Source organism: Falco cherrug, chromosome 1, assembly GCF_023634085.1.
Source record: "Falco cherrug isolate bFalChe1 chromosome 1, bFalChe1.pri, whole genome shotgun sequence".
In the NCBI taxonomy this organism is placed as follows: Eukaryota; Metazoa; Chordata; class Aves; order Falconiformes; family Falconidae; genus Falco; species Falco cherrug.
In genome coordinates this window covers 99,520,713-99,536,930 of record NC_073697.1, presented here as the reverse complement: position 1 = coordinate 99,536,930, position 16,218 = coordinate 99,520,713, and the positions used below count along the sequence as shown (strand labels likewise).

Here is a 16,218-nt window from a genome sequence, read left to right as displayed (position 1 = left end):
AGGAAGACTATACCCACCCCCCCAAAAAAAATTAGTTGAAGATTTTTCTAGGAAAGAGATCCTAAAATTCTGACCAGATAATAACCCCAGTCCAGCCTTCATTTCCTATGTTAATAGATCAATTTACATCTTTCTAGCAAAATGGTTTCAGGCTACATTTAAAAAAAAAAAAAAAAAAAGTCATGCCTTTCTTCTTAAACTGCATTTTGGGAGAAGATTAAGAGGAGGAAGGAAGGATATGACTGTTTCCAGGGTTTTTTAGTGTATTTGCTTCACACAGCGAATTAATATTCCCAATTTTAAATCGGGAGTATATTCTTAATTAGGGTATGAAATGTTTTAAAATTTTCTTCACTTTACAAATGGCTGCTTTTTCAATTAACTGTGCTTCCTCAGCCTCAGGATGATCTTTCTATTAGCAATACAAATTCTTTCTAATATTTTGTGAATACTAATTCACAAAATTAATTAAATGCAGACTTAACTCCGCAAATATACATTTTACCACAAAAAAACCCGCTGTCTCCCAACTACTGACTGATTACAGGCTTGTCTGTGATCAAGAGTATCACGTCCTAAAGGCCCAGCAGTCGGAACTGAAGGTAAGAGAGTTAAAACAAAAAAAGGTAGCAACTCAGTTGCCTCATCTCGCTTTTCAAATGCTCCAAGCCAGGGGGAGGGGGGGAGCAAATACAAATATCCAGAAGTTCAGGCAAAGTGGCCATGAGAGCGCGGCTGCAGCGCTGCCCCTGCCACAACACTGCAGCCGGCGCAGCCCTTCGAGCTCACGCATGTGTTGTTTGTGTTTAAACTCAAATAAACTGTATTTATTTTAATGTAAAAAAAACCCCAAAATCCAACCCCCAACTATCAAAGCAGCACTTAAACATAACCAGATTTCTGCTTACCAAACAAAAAAAAGCTTCTTTAGACAAATCTTAAAAGCTAATAAAAATTGAGACAGCACAATGTCATGCACTGTGTTGTTACGTTCACATACTAAACAGACACAAACAGATTTCCTAAAATTTAAAATAAACAGACATAAACTGCACAACTAAAGGCTCCCAGCAGAAGCTAAATAAGCAGACAAGAAACAGTTCATTCTCAGGAGCTTCCCCTGACTGATACGTATGTGCATCCTGGGGAGTGAAATCATAAGATGTGATTAAACAGTTACTGTCTAACAGGGGCCAGACAAAACTTGGAAAAACTTTATTTAAAAATGGCCAGCATGGGTCAGACCCAGCCCTCTGGGAAAGGGATGCACCTAGCTTTGAGTCAGGTGGCTTGAAAGGGCACAAGCCCAGGATACGTGGCTGCTGAACACAAATACTCTTACGAATACGCTTGCACCATTACAAAAAATAACTCAAGTATGGGGGAGAAGACTACTAGAAAAACAGCAACCTCAGTATTTTTGCATCAGCATATAGATAAAAAGTGCAATGCTAGGAGAGGACATCTTTAGAGCATCAAGGCTTACAACTTATTACATCAACTAAGGAAAATGCATTCACTGCATACATATGGTTTTGTCATTTGCCAGGAGATGAGCAGAACATGAAGACTTAGAAGAGAGGGCATTGCCGGGGGGGGGGGGGGGGGGGGGGGGGCGGGCAGAAGAGGGGTTCTGATGAGGGGGGTAGCAAAGCAGTATCATCTAAAACGTTCTCTTTGAAGTATTAAGAAAGTCAGCTTGTAAAAATTAATGGATTAGACCTCCAGCTGTTCAATTCTCAGCTTTAAATTTAAAAGGCATTTCACTTTGGAACACTGGCACATAATCCACAAAATAATTTAAATTTGTAAAAAAAAAAGCTTTAAAAAAATGTTTGCACTAAAAAAGACTTCTAATATTTCCTAATGTTTTAACTGCACCTACACAAAAGTATTTGCAAAGGAAAAGCAGCTAACTACAAAGAATGTCAGTACCTTTACAAAAGCTAGTCGTGTCATCACTATGTGCAAACTGGCTCTATCTACAGAATAGCAAAAATTCAGATTTACATTTTCAAAGTTGAGAAATCGAACCAAGACCAGAAAAGCCAGAGCAGACCTTAAATTTCCTGGAAGATTCCACAGCCTCACCTATTTAATTTCCATAGGGGGTTCCCTGCCCTGCGTCCCTCACCCAAGAACCAGTGCTGAGGAAGTGCACAAGCAAGCCCCGTTCTAAATATACCTCATTAATGGAAGCTCTCCTTTTAAAAACATCCCTCGAACAAATGAAACAAGGATAATTCTGTATTTAAATAAACACCACATCAATCTTGAAAATGTCCTGCAAACCATAAGCGTGTCTTTACGGGTGCAAAATTGTTCTTTTCAAGGACTTAAGATTTGTCAGTGAGGGGTCTGACAGCAAGCGGCCGTGCTGGGCAGGCAGAGCCCGGCGCCCAACGCCCGCTATCCGTGCCACCTGCATTACCCGTGCCGCCTGCGTACAAAGCGCTCCAGCCTAAAACATGTTAAGGACGATCTATTTCATGCTAGTGATAAATCAGGGATGGGTCCCACTAGCCACAACTGGACCGGTCTCATTTAATATCCTCAATGTGTTCTAGGAAATATGTAATTAAAACTGTTTATGGTATTTCGGTAAATGTAGCATTCAAAAAGCCTATGTGTTAGGCCACCTGAAGATTCATTTCAGAGCTGGCTTTACACTTTTTGTGGATACTCTACTCTCGCTTGTCTTTAATAGAAATACACAAGAAACCACAGACTAAAACTGTACAGTAATTTGTCTAGTACTAAAATTTTATATGGTCACATAAAGAGGTTTTGCTGTACCAAAACCTCTCCCTGGTACAGAACATTGCGGAAGCTGGGAGTCAGCTGTTACAAATAAAAAGCAGCCCACATATTTTCAGGTCAGACTTTTGTTTAATGCCTTATCCTTTGCTCTATACAACTAACAATAAACTGTGTCTGTAGGTACTGTGGGTTAATAATGTTTTTTAGGAAAAAATTATTTGCAGTTCTATGGCAGAGCATTCCACTAGGTCATTGGTAAAAAAAACAGGTATTGCACATTAAAAATTAAGAGCAGACATGGTGTAATACATCACAGATCAGAATAAATCTATGCTGTCATCTAAGCTCATATATTAAGTCTAATTCATTTCCTTTTACATCACATGTAAAGATCTGAAGCACATTCACATACCAGTTTCAAGAAATATATCCCCCAAAGTCTGTCTCATGCACTCTCTCACAGCACGCATGTACAAAACAACCCAGTTAAAACTTACCTCACAACTAAACATGCCGTTATAAAATGGGCCGTGACATTCACAAAAGCAAGCATCACGATGCAAACCAAATTTGTGATCTGCATTAACTTGAATACAGCTAGACTCTCTGCTAAAATGAGCGGAACAGGTAAATGTAAAGATCAAAAATTAAGACAGACAGACAGACGAATGGATGCGAAGGCAAACAGAGGGACTATGGTAGTTACTGAAATGCCAATAAATTCACACACTTTCTGCATTCAACATCTTAGTGCATTATAGCAGCAGCATCAAACACTACTGAAAGCTCTGCCCCTTGCCTTCTCTAGTATTTGCCACAAAGGTCTACAAACACACTGCTGCAGGACGTTTATAAAACAAAGGAAAACATTTCTAAACAGGACTATTTTCTAGTAGAAAATACTAAAAATTATAGTCGGTCAAAGTAAACAATAGAGTGTCACTGTAATTTACATGAAGCCAAGCCAAGCAGGGGCAACTTCTCAGTAATTATATTTTTTTTTAACAGGTCGGAAGAGTTTAAAGGATCATATTAAACCCAAACCTAATGCCCACTGAACTCTCTCCTGCGATACGCAACAGGAGCATTCCTCCCTCATAAATCTGCATGCTAATCCAGATCATTTATTAAAGATGTGTATTTCATATCTGTGGAGTATATCGCATAACTTCTTGGCAAAGGCAACAGCATTTTTTCCCACTAACTGTTAAAATACCTCGTGTAAGTTTAAACAGCCCTTTCAAGCAAACAAAGCAGCACCGGGAATCACAGATCCATGGCTGCAAAGTGCGCTGAGCTTCGTCACTGAACTCATTTCCAGCAGCCCTTACTACAGCGCAAACCTGTTCCGAATCACATACTGCCTTCAGTGATATTGTTTGAAATGCCTCACCAGAGGTCTGACAAACTCGGTCTCGGTAAACAAACCTAGTCCCTTGGTAAAGCCTCCAAAAGAATTCAGCAGTATTTAAAATAAAAGCACGCAGCAGAACATACGAGGAAGAGAAAGAAAACAAAGGCTCCCAGCTGCATCTGGACCAAATTTGACCTTTGTTAATGTTATTTGGTAGTCATTTACCGATGTTACGTACTGCTTCGTCAAGAGTTCTGGCCTGCTGGCTCATTCAAATGATAGGTTCAGTGTTACGATGAAATATTAACAAAAACTCAAAGATGAAAACTAACCGTGCTGCACTGCATGTGCCCACCAGCGCGGACGGACGAGTCCAGCGGCCACCGAGCAGCTGAATATATTCTCAGTTTTTCCAATCAACGCTCGCACAGTTCTAGGTTACATATTGATGTCTTCACCTGACATCTGCAGCGTGGGACCTTCACAATTTCAATTAAAAACTAAAACAAAACCCCACCAGCACTTAATTACTGGGTTTCTAGAGAATACTAATCAACATTTCACTGAAAGGGAAATCATCCCGGTTCAGTCAAACCAGGCAAAGCAAAACCCCACCGAACTGGCCCTGCGTTTTAAAGTGAATTTGATCTGGTTATTCTTTGTTAGCTAGGGCCGCGGTGCTGGAAGTCAACACGACCTCTCCAGACTCAGTATTATTATACCTCACTCCCAGCTCTAGCTGCACGGCAGAGGAAAATATGAAATTCTAGAAAGCATTTGGGGGGGGACATGACACACCAAACCATCACCCACTTCACATCAAACATGGTAGCACAAGAAATGATGTATTGGAGAATACTCCTTATGGAAAATCACATTTCAGCGAAGATCAACATCCAGCCAGCCCTGACAATGTTAAATTCAGAAACAAAATGCAAACACATGCACAGAACTCGTAAAGGCTATCACCAAAGGATGTAGGTGTGTACTTGTTACACGGGCACCTACAGCTCAGGTGTCTGAAACAACATTATCTGCTCCCATCTACCTTTAAAATTCACAGCTCACACAGATTGCTAGATACTAGCAAATCATTTTTATGGCATTATGAGAAAAAAAAAAAGCAAAAAAAAAAGCAGTAAGTCTTGAGGAATCCGACCAGCCGTTAAAACAACTCAAACAAGTTGTTTCACCCAGTAATCCCAGCATTAACAGAGTATTTGAAAAGTTCCCAATTCTGTTGCGTTTTGGGGAGCCTATCCGTTCCCAAGCTGCCCCTCCACGGCCGGCAGCAAAGCTGGAGCCTGCGGTCCCTGGCGCAGGAGGAGCAGCGGGAAGGCAGCTGCCGTGCCCAGCACTCTGCTGAGGGGCAACCTGCCCTCTGACACCCGCCACCCCCTCCTCCATCCTGCCCCGGACCCGCTGAGCAGCCGATGCGGATCGCGGCAGTGCCACAATAGGAATAAATCACCGAATGCCTTCCCTCCCACCACGGCAGGTGTAATTAAGAAGCCCACCAACAATGCCTATGTGTTGGTGAGGGAACTGGGGTCTAACGACTAATCTCACCCTTAACAATACAGCACAGTAATGTGAAATGGTGAGCACTCCCCCAGCGCAGAACTGCAGCGCATTTAGGAACCGCTTGAAATTTGGAGGAGTGCTGTCTGAAGGCTGCGCGTTCAGCCTGCACGCATACACCAGGGAACTGCTGGAACAGACACCACGAATGCAAATCCCAGCCGACCAAAAAGGTTTAAAATCTCACTCGCTGGATAAATAAAGCCTTTTCTTAAACACAGTCTCAAACACTCGGGGGTATGCCAATGGAAAGCTAAATCATTTCTACTAACCGAGGAGAACAGCCTGTTTTGTTTCACCTATTGTATCTTTACCACTTCCAACAACAGTTAAAGTAAATTCTCCACTGGTCTGTATGAATTTCCTCATCTGAAGAACCAGCCCATTCAAATCCTTCAAGTGACTAAAGTGTGAAACAAAACGAGTGCCTCTATGCATTGTTGTAAAACTGCTTTGCTATTTTACGTTAAGCCTCCGAAATACTAAAACATATCCTTATATAGGAACACTGATTAAATGGTTTTCCTTCCAAGTGATGAACTGTTTCAACAGCAACATTGTGGTTATCGCAACCAGAAAGCAATTACTTATTTCACTAGATGTTACTAAGTATAGCGGTGATCAAAGTGAACGTAGGAGTGCTTAAAGGACATTAAAGCAAGCATTGCTCCATATGACACATATACACAAAATATACGTAATTTTAAGCCAGATTATGCTTTTAATAAATGTGCTGCTCAAGATTAAATCCCTGCTGAGGACTTTTTTTTTTTTTTTAAACCCATGAAATTAAGATCTATGGAGTAAGTTACTCTTAAAATCTAATTCTAAATAGCGCATGGTGTTGAGATCTGCATGTCTGTATGCGTGTGTGAGAGTGCACACATAACGGGGGGTGGTGGTGGTACGTGTGTGTGTGTGTGCGTGTGTTGTGAGAGAACGTATATATGTGTGTGAGTCTGCCAAGGTAGAAGTGACAGGAACTGTGATTTGTGCTAACTAGCTATTGATCCAGTCAGATCTAGATGTTGTGTACAAGAAACAATAAAAGAGAAGGGGCCAGGAAGGATGCTGTGTGCAACTCCATTTAAAAATGGAAAAGAAGGGCCCCAAACAAACCAATTTATGTCCTTGCCTGGGTGAAGCATGGAGAATGCTGATGGGCTTCCTAGAGTCTGCTGTGCATGCTAAACACTCCCGCTTGAAATGAGTCTCCTGCGCTGGGCATTAAACATGAACAAAGAGACAAACCATGGGGGCTAGGATTCACGCTTCAGAAACCCAAAGCTGGAAAGCCAACCAGAACTGGGGGTAGGAAATTGCCCAGTTTTCAAACCATCTCCCTTTTGATTTTCCTAACACCTTTCTCAGCAAAATTACTAAATGTGGAAGACTGTAAAAAGTCACTCTGCAACCACCAAACGTAATGAAAACAATTTCAAACTACACCAGCAGTAGCAAAACATCAACTTTCCTAGGCACAAATAATGAGGTTATATTGCGTAAATTACGCACGTGCACTTAGAGCACATCAAAAAATTGCCTGCGAGCATTCATACAGCAGGTACACGCACGTGCATCTATTGTAATATTCACGCACACCATCAGGCAGTTTGTAAAATATGGCTTTGATAAGAGAAAATAGAAACCAATTGAAGGTATAATCATCTTTATCTTAAACAGCGTTTATAATAGAGGGCTTTCCATTAAAATATTTTTTCCCTGAGCTTGGGGAATAATGGTGCCCTCTGGACACAGGGAAGGACCAAAAATTACAACTAATGTTGAAATTAAACATCTGTCAACTAAGCAAGTTTTATACCAGCAGACCCAGAGCTTTATTTTAAATTGCCTTTCTATTAAAGAAAAAAAAAAATAAAAATCTCAAGAGCTTTTCAGTCCAGTATTGCGCTGCTGGCAGGCTCTTATTGCAAGCGGGGAAATACCTGGAAGCGGAGGGACAGCACCGCAAACAAACGCCTGTGTTCACGGTTTAGGAAAATCACTTTGGGAGAAAAGGCTGGAAGGTTCAGCCAGCACGGGGCTCTGCGAGAGCCCCCTCCTCAGCACTCCGTGCCCAGCAGGGCTCTGCGGGAGCCCCCTCCTCAGCACCCTATGCCCCGCGGGGAGCCCCTTCCACAGCACCACCCTCTGTGGCCCCCTCCGCAACACCCCAGGCCCATCATCACAGCCGGGGCTCTGCCGGGAGCCCCTCTGCTCAGCACCCCGCGAGCCCCCCGAGCCGTGGCCGCCGCAGCCCTCGGGGGGCCGCTCCCCAGGTGTGATGGGGACGGGGCTGGCAGTCCAGCCGTCACCCGGGCCGGTCGGGCAGCGGGCACTTCGTCCCTGCCACTGGCCACCCGGCAGAGCCAGCCAGCATCCCACAGCCCGTTCCCAGCATCTGCCGAGGTCCCCACCGGGGATGGAGCGGGCCTGGGGCTGGCGTATGCCCAGCATCCCGGTGCTGCAGCCCCACCGCTGCCCCTTCCCCAGGCAGCCCCCCACGCCCTCCCCCAGGGGCCAGCACCCGCGCGGGACAGCCAATACCTTCTTTGCTGGGGTTCGGAGGCTTGGGCTTCTCCCAGGGCGCCATGGCCTTGTCCTCCTCCTGCCCCTCCATCAGGGCCTTCTCACCAGGCAGGTACCAGGTGGAGTTGTGCTCCGCCATCAGGGAGTCCAGGTCGATGGTGCTCATGGCGCCCTTGACGCCCTCTGAGCAGCAGCTGCCCAGGTCGCTGTCCCCGTTCTGCCCCGCGCACTCCCCCTTCTTGCTCTTCAGCCCCAAGGGCTGATCTTCCGAGATGCTGAACTGCTGCCGCTGCAGCTGGATCTGCGCCTGCAGGATCTCCAGGGGGTGGATCTCGTCCTGGGCCGAGGTGCTCGTGGGGGTCCGCACCTGCTCCATGCTTGGGGTGCCGGGGTGGGCGCCTGCCGTGGTGCTGAGCCCATAGCTGTCAGGGGTCGAGGTAGACGTACTGAGGAGGCTGAGGGCCAGGGGCTTCTGTCCGTTGAGAAGTGCGTGCTCCCCGCGGGGCAGCTTGGGCGAGCCGCTCAGCAGCGGGCTGCGGGTGGGCTTGGAGGCGGCGTTGTCGGAGCTGGAGGACACCTCGTCCTCGTTGCCGTAGCTGGTGCTGACCTCGTCGGGAAAGTCCACGTGCGGGGAGCTGCCATCCGACTTGGTCACGCTCTGGATGCCGCTGTCCAGGGAGGACATCAGGTCGGGCTGCTCCCCCAGCAGCAGCTCACCACCCTTGCCCCAGGAGGGTGAGGTCAGGGGCTTGTCATGCGGGGTGCCCCCACCACGCTCCGCACCCGGAGCCCCCGGTGGGCCCCCCGCCACCGCCGGCACTGCCGGCTGCCCCGGGCTGACACCGGCCCCGCCGCCCTCCGTGGCCGAGAACTTCTCGAAGAAGGTGCCGGGGCTGACGTGCCCGCTGTCCCGTTTCCGGCGGCCCCGCCCCCGCCCGCCGCCCGCCTTCCCCTCGCCACCGGCCGCCGGCTCCAGCGCGTAGCCGGGCGAGAGGCTGCTCTCGGCAGGCAGCAGCGGGGCAGCACCCGACGCCTTGCCCGCGCCGCCCCCGCCTGCCGGCGGCCCTGCTGGAAAGTAGTCTGGGGCGGCGGGTGGCGGTGGGTCGGGCTCAGCCTGGCTGAGCTTGCGCTTGGCCTCGGCTGGGCTCTTCTTGTTGAAGGTGACGTTGAGGTTGGGGGCACCCAGGCTGGCGATCATGTTCTGGCAGGCAGTGGAGAGGGCGGCCAGGCAGCTCTGCCCGAAGACGTTGTCCTTGCTGGCCGGCTTGCTGAAGGAGCCCAGCGAGAGGGCGCCCAGCTTGCTGGCGGCGGGCCGCGGCGGCGGTGGCGGCGGGAACTCAGGCGGGGGTGGCGGATAGGCGCCCGGCGAGGCGCTGAGGGCAGGTGCAGCCCCATGGGCCGTCGGCTGCCGCGCTGCCGCCGCAAAGGGGAAACTGGGCTGGGCGGCAAAGTCGGCGGGGCCGCGGCGCTCAGCGGGGGCGCTGGGCAGCGCCACACCACCGCCCGGCGACTGCAGCTGTGAGAGGCCACCCATGGCGGGCGCAAATGGCGGGTGGACACCCGGCGAGGGCAGAGCCTGCGCCGGCCCCTCGCCCGCCATCCGCAGCGGCTCCTGCAGCCCTAGCCCTCCAGCACCCGGCCGGAAGAGCACGGCGGTGCCGCCCGGCTGCAGGCCCAGCTCGTGGGGGGCCGCCTCGGCCGGCAGCCCTGGCGCCGCCATGCGCCGCGGCAGCAGCTCCCCGGGCGGTGGCGGCCCCGCAAACCAGGCGCTGTCAGGGGCCAGATGCGGCGCCGGTGCGTCGAAGCCGCGGCTGCTGCCGCCAGCCTCCCGCTCAAAGGCAGGCGGGGGTAGGCCGCCGGGCGGGCCCACCTCACCATGGTGCCCCAGCTGCTGCAGGCTGGGCGGCCGCAGGCGCTGCTGGCTGCGGGAGGCCATCTGCTTCATCACCAGGGCTGCGTTCTGGCGCTGCGCCAGCGCCGGGTGCTCGGGGCCGCCATGTGGCAACGGCCCCCCAAAGGCCTCGGGCGCCGGTGGGGTGAACTCGCCCGGCAGGCCAGAGTAGGCCGTCGGGGAGAGGTGGCTCTCCATGGTGGGGCCGTGCATGCCGCTGCCCCAGGAGGCGCAGCGCTCGACGCCGGGGTTGCCAGGGAAGTCGAACCGCGGCCTCTTGGCGACGCTCACGTAGGGGGCATCGAAGTGCTGCAGTCTTTGATTTGGTGGCTGTTGCGGAGGAGGGTGCTGCATATTAAACACGGGGTCGGTGTAGGGATGCATATTCCTGTTCTCCAGTCTGTGAATAGGGTATTCAAACTGTGCATGCTGGTTCTGCATTATGGGCCCATTGTCCTGCAGGTTGGGGTTGGGAGCGTTGGCTTCTGTTTGCTGTTGCCTAGGGATGGCTGGCGGGCAGGAGTTCTGTCTGGCCAGCAAGCCCGGCGGCTGCTGCGGCGGTTGCGGCGGCGGTGGCTGCTGCTGCTGCTGCATCAGCGGGTGCCTGGCGCTGGCCCCTGGTTCCAGGCCGGCCGACATCTTCCGCGCCCCCCCGAAGCGCTCAAAGAAGACGCCGTGCTGCTGTGGCGGGTGCGCCTTGGCCACGGCCATGCCCGGCGCTCGGGGCAGGGCAGGCGCCCCCGCGAAGCTGCCGCCCGCTGGCACCTGCCGCCCGCCGCCGTAGTGCGGCAGCTGCCCCTCGGGCTCCGACGGGGAGAAGACGGGCAGCTCGAAGTGGCCGGCGGGGCCGTCGCCGGGGTAATTGTATTCCAGCGAGTCCACGCCACCCTGTGCGGGCAGCCGCCGCTGCTCCAGGCCGTGGGGCTCGGAGGAGCCGGCCGCCGGCAGCCCGTGGAAGGAGGCGGCGCGGTTGGGGGACTGGTCGAGGGGCAGGCAGGGCGCCGGCACGGCGTGGCTGGAGGCGCCGGCGCTGTGGTGCTGGAAGTCGGGCAGGTTCCCGGGGCGCTGCTGCCCGAAGCCCTCGCCGCCCTGGCTCTCGGCCATGTGCTCGTAGCCGTCGGCGAACGCCGTCTGCCCGCCCAGCGCGCCGCTGTAGCCCAGGAGCCGGCCGCCGTGCACGCAGGAGGCGCCGGGGTCGGGCCCGAAGTTGCCGCCGAAGTGCGGGGGGTGCTGGTGGGGGTGGTGGGCGCCGCCGTGGCCGCCGTGCGGCTGCTGCCCGCCGAAGAAGCCGTGCACCGGGGGCTGCATGCCGCCGCCGTGCAGCTCGGCGGGGCCGCGGCCCGGGAAGCCGTAGGCGTCCCCGGCCAGGCTCATGTTCATGCCCAGGAGGGGCGGCTCGCCCAGCGCGCCCAGGGCCGGGTCCACCGCCGCCGCCGCCGGGCCGCCGCCGGGGAAGGCCGGCGCCTTGAAGTGCGCGCTCATGCTCAGTCCGGGCTGGCCGAAGCCCCGCTCCGCCTGCCCGCCGCTCCGGCCGCTGCTCTGCGGCTCGAACTGCTCCAGCCCGAACATCCTGCGCGGCTCCTCAGAAGGGCATGGCCGCTCCGCGCCGCGCCGCTCCGCTCCGCCGTCCCGCGTCCCCCGCCGCCCCGCTCGGCCGCCCCCGCTCACATCCTGCCGCGCCGCCGCGCCGCTGCCACCGGCCGCCCGCCCGCTCTCACCCCGGCGGCGGCTCGCCGCTCGCTGCCGCCCGGCACCGGCCGCGCTGCGTTGCCCGAGAGCCGACGGGGCGGCGCGCCGCCGCTCATAGGCTCCGGCGCCCGGGAGCTGCGCGCCGCATCGCCGGCCCGCCGTGCGCTGCCCGCGGCTCGCAGGGCTCCGGCGGCGGCGGGGCGGCGGGGCCGGTGCGGGCGGCGGGGCCGGCGCTGCGTGCGGGCGCTGGGAGGGCTGCGCCGCGCTCCCCGGCGCGCTCCCTCGCTCTCACCCGGCGCTGGCGGAGCAGCAACAAGTTTTGCATTTCAGCGATGAATTTCAGCCATCGGGGCTGCGCCAATGAGCGCCGCGCGGCCCGGGGCGGGGCTCGCCGTTAAGGTGGCTCCGCCGCCCCGCCCGCCCTCCCGCCGCGCCGCTCCCCGCGGCCCCTGCGCGCAGCCCCGGGGTGCTGGCGGCCCGGCCCCGCCGCGCGGCTGGCAACGGCCGGGGGGGCTCCCCGCGCCGCCCGCCCGGGGGACACCGCCCGGGGGACACCGCCCGGCGGCCGCGGGCTGGGTACGGAGCGGTGCCGCCGTCCCGCCCAGAGGAGCCCGGCGGCGGGGGCCGAGCGGCGCGCCCCGTCGGGCCCGCCCGGGCGGGCAGCCGGAGCCGCGGGCTATGTGGGGGGGAGCGGGACACCCGCCTGCGCCCGGCCGTTACCGGGAGCGGGGCCGGCAGCGGCCGGCCCCCCCGCGGGGCAGGGCACCCTTCGGGCGGGCGGCGCTCCGGGTGCCGGCGGCTCGCACGTGTCGATGGTTTAAAAAAAATCAAAATGAACATGACTCCCACCAAAAAAATGAGACCTATAAATAAGCGGCCGAGAAGTATTTGTATATGGCAGGAGAGTTTTAAAGGGATTTTTTTTCTGCAGGATCAGGATGCTGCGCTGTGATTAAATATTGATTTTGTGTAATTAGTTTTCATGTGAACTATCCTCCTTGCTGATGGCTTGGAGATTTCAGAACTGGAGAAGAAATGGAATTGGACATGGAAATTATTACTTAGCCAAGTGACGGGGGGGGGCGCGGGGTGCGGGGCTGGCACCGGGGCAGAAAATGAAGTGCGCGCGGCCCGGCAGCGGCACAAAGGAATAGGGGGGGGGGGGGGGGGGGCTCGGGAACGGCGCCCACGGCGGCGGGGTGTGGGGGTAGGGAGCCGCCGGCCCCTGCACCCTTGTGGCCCCGCAGAGCGGCAGCGGGCCGGGCCCACAGCGGCTCCGCAGCCCCCCGGGTCAGGGCAGGGCAGGAGCCCCCCCTCCGGGCAGGGCAGGGTCCCGCCCGGGCCCGGGGCTCCCGCCGCTGCCGCCGCGCACCCTCTGCGCCTGCGTGCGCGCCGTCGGAGCCGGCTCTTGCGAACGGGCACAGCGCCCCCTGGCGCCCGCCCCCCCCCCGCCGCCGCCCGGCCGCCCCCCCCCCCTCCTGGCTGGCAGGCAGCCGCGCCCCCGGGCCCCCCGACGGCGGGCAGGAGGGACGGGGCAGGGCCCCGGCGGGGACCGCCTCGGGGCATCGGCCCCTCCACCCTCCCCGGCCTGTCCTGCCGCGCTCGTCGGGCGGCCCAGCGCCCCGGGGTACGGCCCGGTCACCGCCCGGCCCGCTCTCCACCGGGGCCGCTCGGGGCTGGGGGTGAGGGGGGTGGGGGTGGGGGGGGGGGTGTGCTGGGGACAGCCCCCGGGGCCCGCCGGTGGGCGCAGAGCGGCGGCATCCCCGGAGGGCAGCACCTGTCCCTTGGGGCAGCGTTTAACGTAGCCGGGGGCATCCCAATGGCTCACACACACACACACACACACACACACACACCACCCACCCCCAGCCCCCCCAAGCCCCTCTTCCCATGCTCAGAACAGCTTTCTGGCTTTCGTGGGAGCCAGATCCTAGCCCAGCAGAGAAACTGGCTTCTGAAGCGCATGGGGACCTTCACTGCACTGAGCTCCAGGAAGCCTGCCCACCATGTGCCCACCGTGTGCCCACCACATGCCCACTGCGTGCCCACTGTGTGCCCACCAGGCCTCCTTCCACCTGCACACACGCCGGGCTGTGAGACGTGCTGCCGGCAGCGTGTTAGGTGTGGGGCACGCATGCCCTGCGCCCAGGTGGGCTTCGGCAGCAGCAAGGCAGGCACATGCCGGACACAAAGCCCACGGCAGACATAGCACTGCTTCCCGAACTTGGGAAAAGGGGGATGCTTTTGTTGAGGAGATACATCTATTAGTGCGGAAGCGATGTCTCTGTCACACAGCGGATCGTTCTGAAGTTTGTTCCTTGCAGGAGCGGCATTAACGACGTGCTTTGGCTTTTGCTCCCAAGGAGGTGGTGTCTCAGCAGTGAGAGCAGCAGGCCTGCCCAGCGCTGGGCTGTGGCTGCCAAGGCTGAGCCTGCAGGGCTCGAAGGAACAGCACGGCACGGCACGGCACGGCACAGCATGGCGGTACCTCTGCTCATCCCATGTACATACGTGGAGTGCACTGGGCTCTTCACTTTAATTTGTTACTGCCTCAAAATGGTAATAATTAGTTGTGTAAACTAGCATTCGCTTATTAGCTGGTATTTCACCGGCCAAAATGGCATCTGATTTAAATCTGGATTATATATAAAAAAAAAAAACCCACAAAAAAAGCTGGATTATATTTTAAGAGTGCCAGTCAAAAAACTGCAACAGAACAAGTAAAAGCATTGCAAGCCAAAACAACATTGGCGTTTTACTGCATGTCCTGCCAGTACAGAATTGCCCAGTGGGGCTGAGGCTCTCCGGCTGGTCAGTCTTTAACATGGGCAAGGAACGTGGTCAGCTCTTGCTGGGACAGATCGGCAAGCAGAGCGTCTACCTCAGAGGAGTAACACCACTTTTACTACAGCTAGAACCCTTTTTTTTCTTTCCTTTTGGTGTGTCTGCTCTACAGTGGCCTAAAAAGATACTTCGTATGTAAAGTGCTACGTGCCAGGTGGACAATATATCTGTCTGGAGTATTATTGGAGGGAATTACTGTTGTAATCATGGTGGGTTTTATTTGCAGTTGACCCTTTTTATCATGGCTTCATTGTCATGTTTATGTACAGGTGTTTCTCTGGGGAAACAGTCTGATCGCTCCGCACAGCGGGTGCCATGAGAGGTGTATCACAAGTGGCGTGGAAGAAAGTCGCTCATGTAAGGTGACTAGAATTCTGCTGGGAAGAATTATTTCTAGTGATGTAAAAGGACCTCAGGCCTCTCTGAAAACGCAGCTCTTTCCTAAGGCCGGGAGTTGTGCCTTTCATAGATACCTCCTGTAATGCTGCCTTCCATGGAAGACACCCAACGCTTCAGAAAAGACAGATTTTTACTCATTTAGAAGATTGACTTTGCATTTTCTAGGCAATTCAGACTCGGTTTGTTCCTCAAGTGGAGCAAGCATGGTCTACCTGAAAAGCAGAACGATGCTGAGAAGGAGGATACACTTAGGACAGCGACTTCCTTGGGCCGTGGGCTGACCAGCTTAAATGCTTCCAGGCAAGTGTTGATCCTCCTCTCTCCTCCTTCCTGTCTGTGCCCAGCGGCCGGAGCTGCAGGTGTCCCTGCCAGGGCCAGCGGCGAGGCTGGCCACTGGGTTCTCCAAGCAGCTGCTAGTGACTTTCCCGGGCTGCTTCACCCAAAGGCTCTTCTGCTCCTCCACTGCCAGCCCAGGCAACACCGACTGCCCGGAGCAAATTCCCAGGCTGGAGGTTTCGGCACAGTAATTCACCGGCAGCGCTGCCCAGATCCAGCTGCAGCTCAGCAGCGGCATATAACTGGCCGATGGCAAATATGGAGATAGTATCAACCTAAATATTTTGACAGTAAAAATAGTGATTAAAATGGCAAGGTCCTATACTAGCTGCAGCGTTCTACAGGCCCGTGGTGTAAACCTTCACTGTTTGTTAAATGTCAGAAGGCGGCTTAACCCTGCTTTCTAACTTGGAACATGTTCTGGCTAAAGGCGCCCTGGGGCTGGCAACCTGCCGTGCACCTCCTGGCTTCCCAGTGTTGGGGAGCACTGGCCGGAGGCTGCCCCTGGACCGTGACCAGCACCATCAGGAGCACTTTGGTCGCAACGGGTCACAGTCACCCAGCCGAGTAGAAGGGAGCCTCTCTCAAATTGTACCGAGTACTGAAAAGTGTATTTTACAAAATATATTTTTACTTTCAGTCTTTGGTCATCTTGGGGGAAGCAGGGAAAGGCATTATTTAAATAGTTGTAGCTGCAGGGGATTATATTCTAAATTAACAATAGTAATCACTCCTGCCAAATCCAAAGTTGAGGGGATTCATTTATTTCGACTTTCAAGACAATAGCACAATTTGGGGTTTCATACTGCAAGCTCTGAACACCAAATGGTGGGGC

General features: G+C 54.8%; 1 protein-coding gene across 1 annotated transcript in view; it reads right to left on the bottom strand.

The window, feature by feature from the left end:
• MN1 (MN1 proto-oncogene, transcriptional regulator) overlaps positions 1-11,833 on the bottom strand; it is a 40,985-nt gene extending 29,152 nt beyond the window's left edge. Inside the window, exon 1 of the mRNA XM_055722931.1 lies at positions 8,243-11,833. Coding sequence (XP_055578906.1) covers positions 8,243-11,684 — 3,442 coding nt within the window. The 5' untranslated portion in view covers positions 11,685-11,833. The remainder of the gene's footprint in view (positions 1-8,242) is intronic.
• Between the last annotated feature and the right edge of the window lie 4,385 nt (positions 11,834-16,218).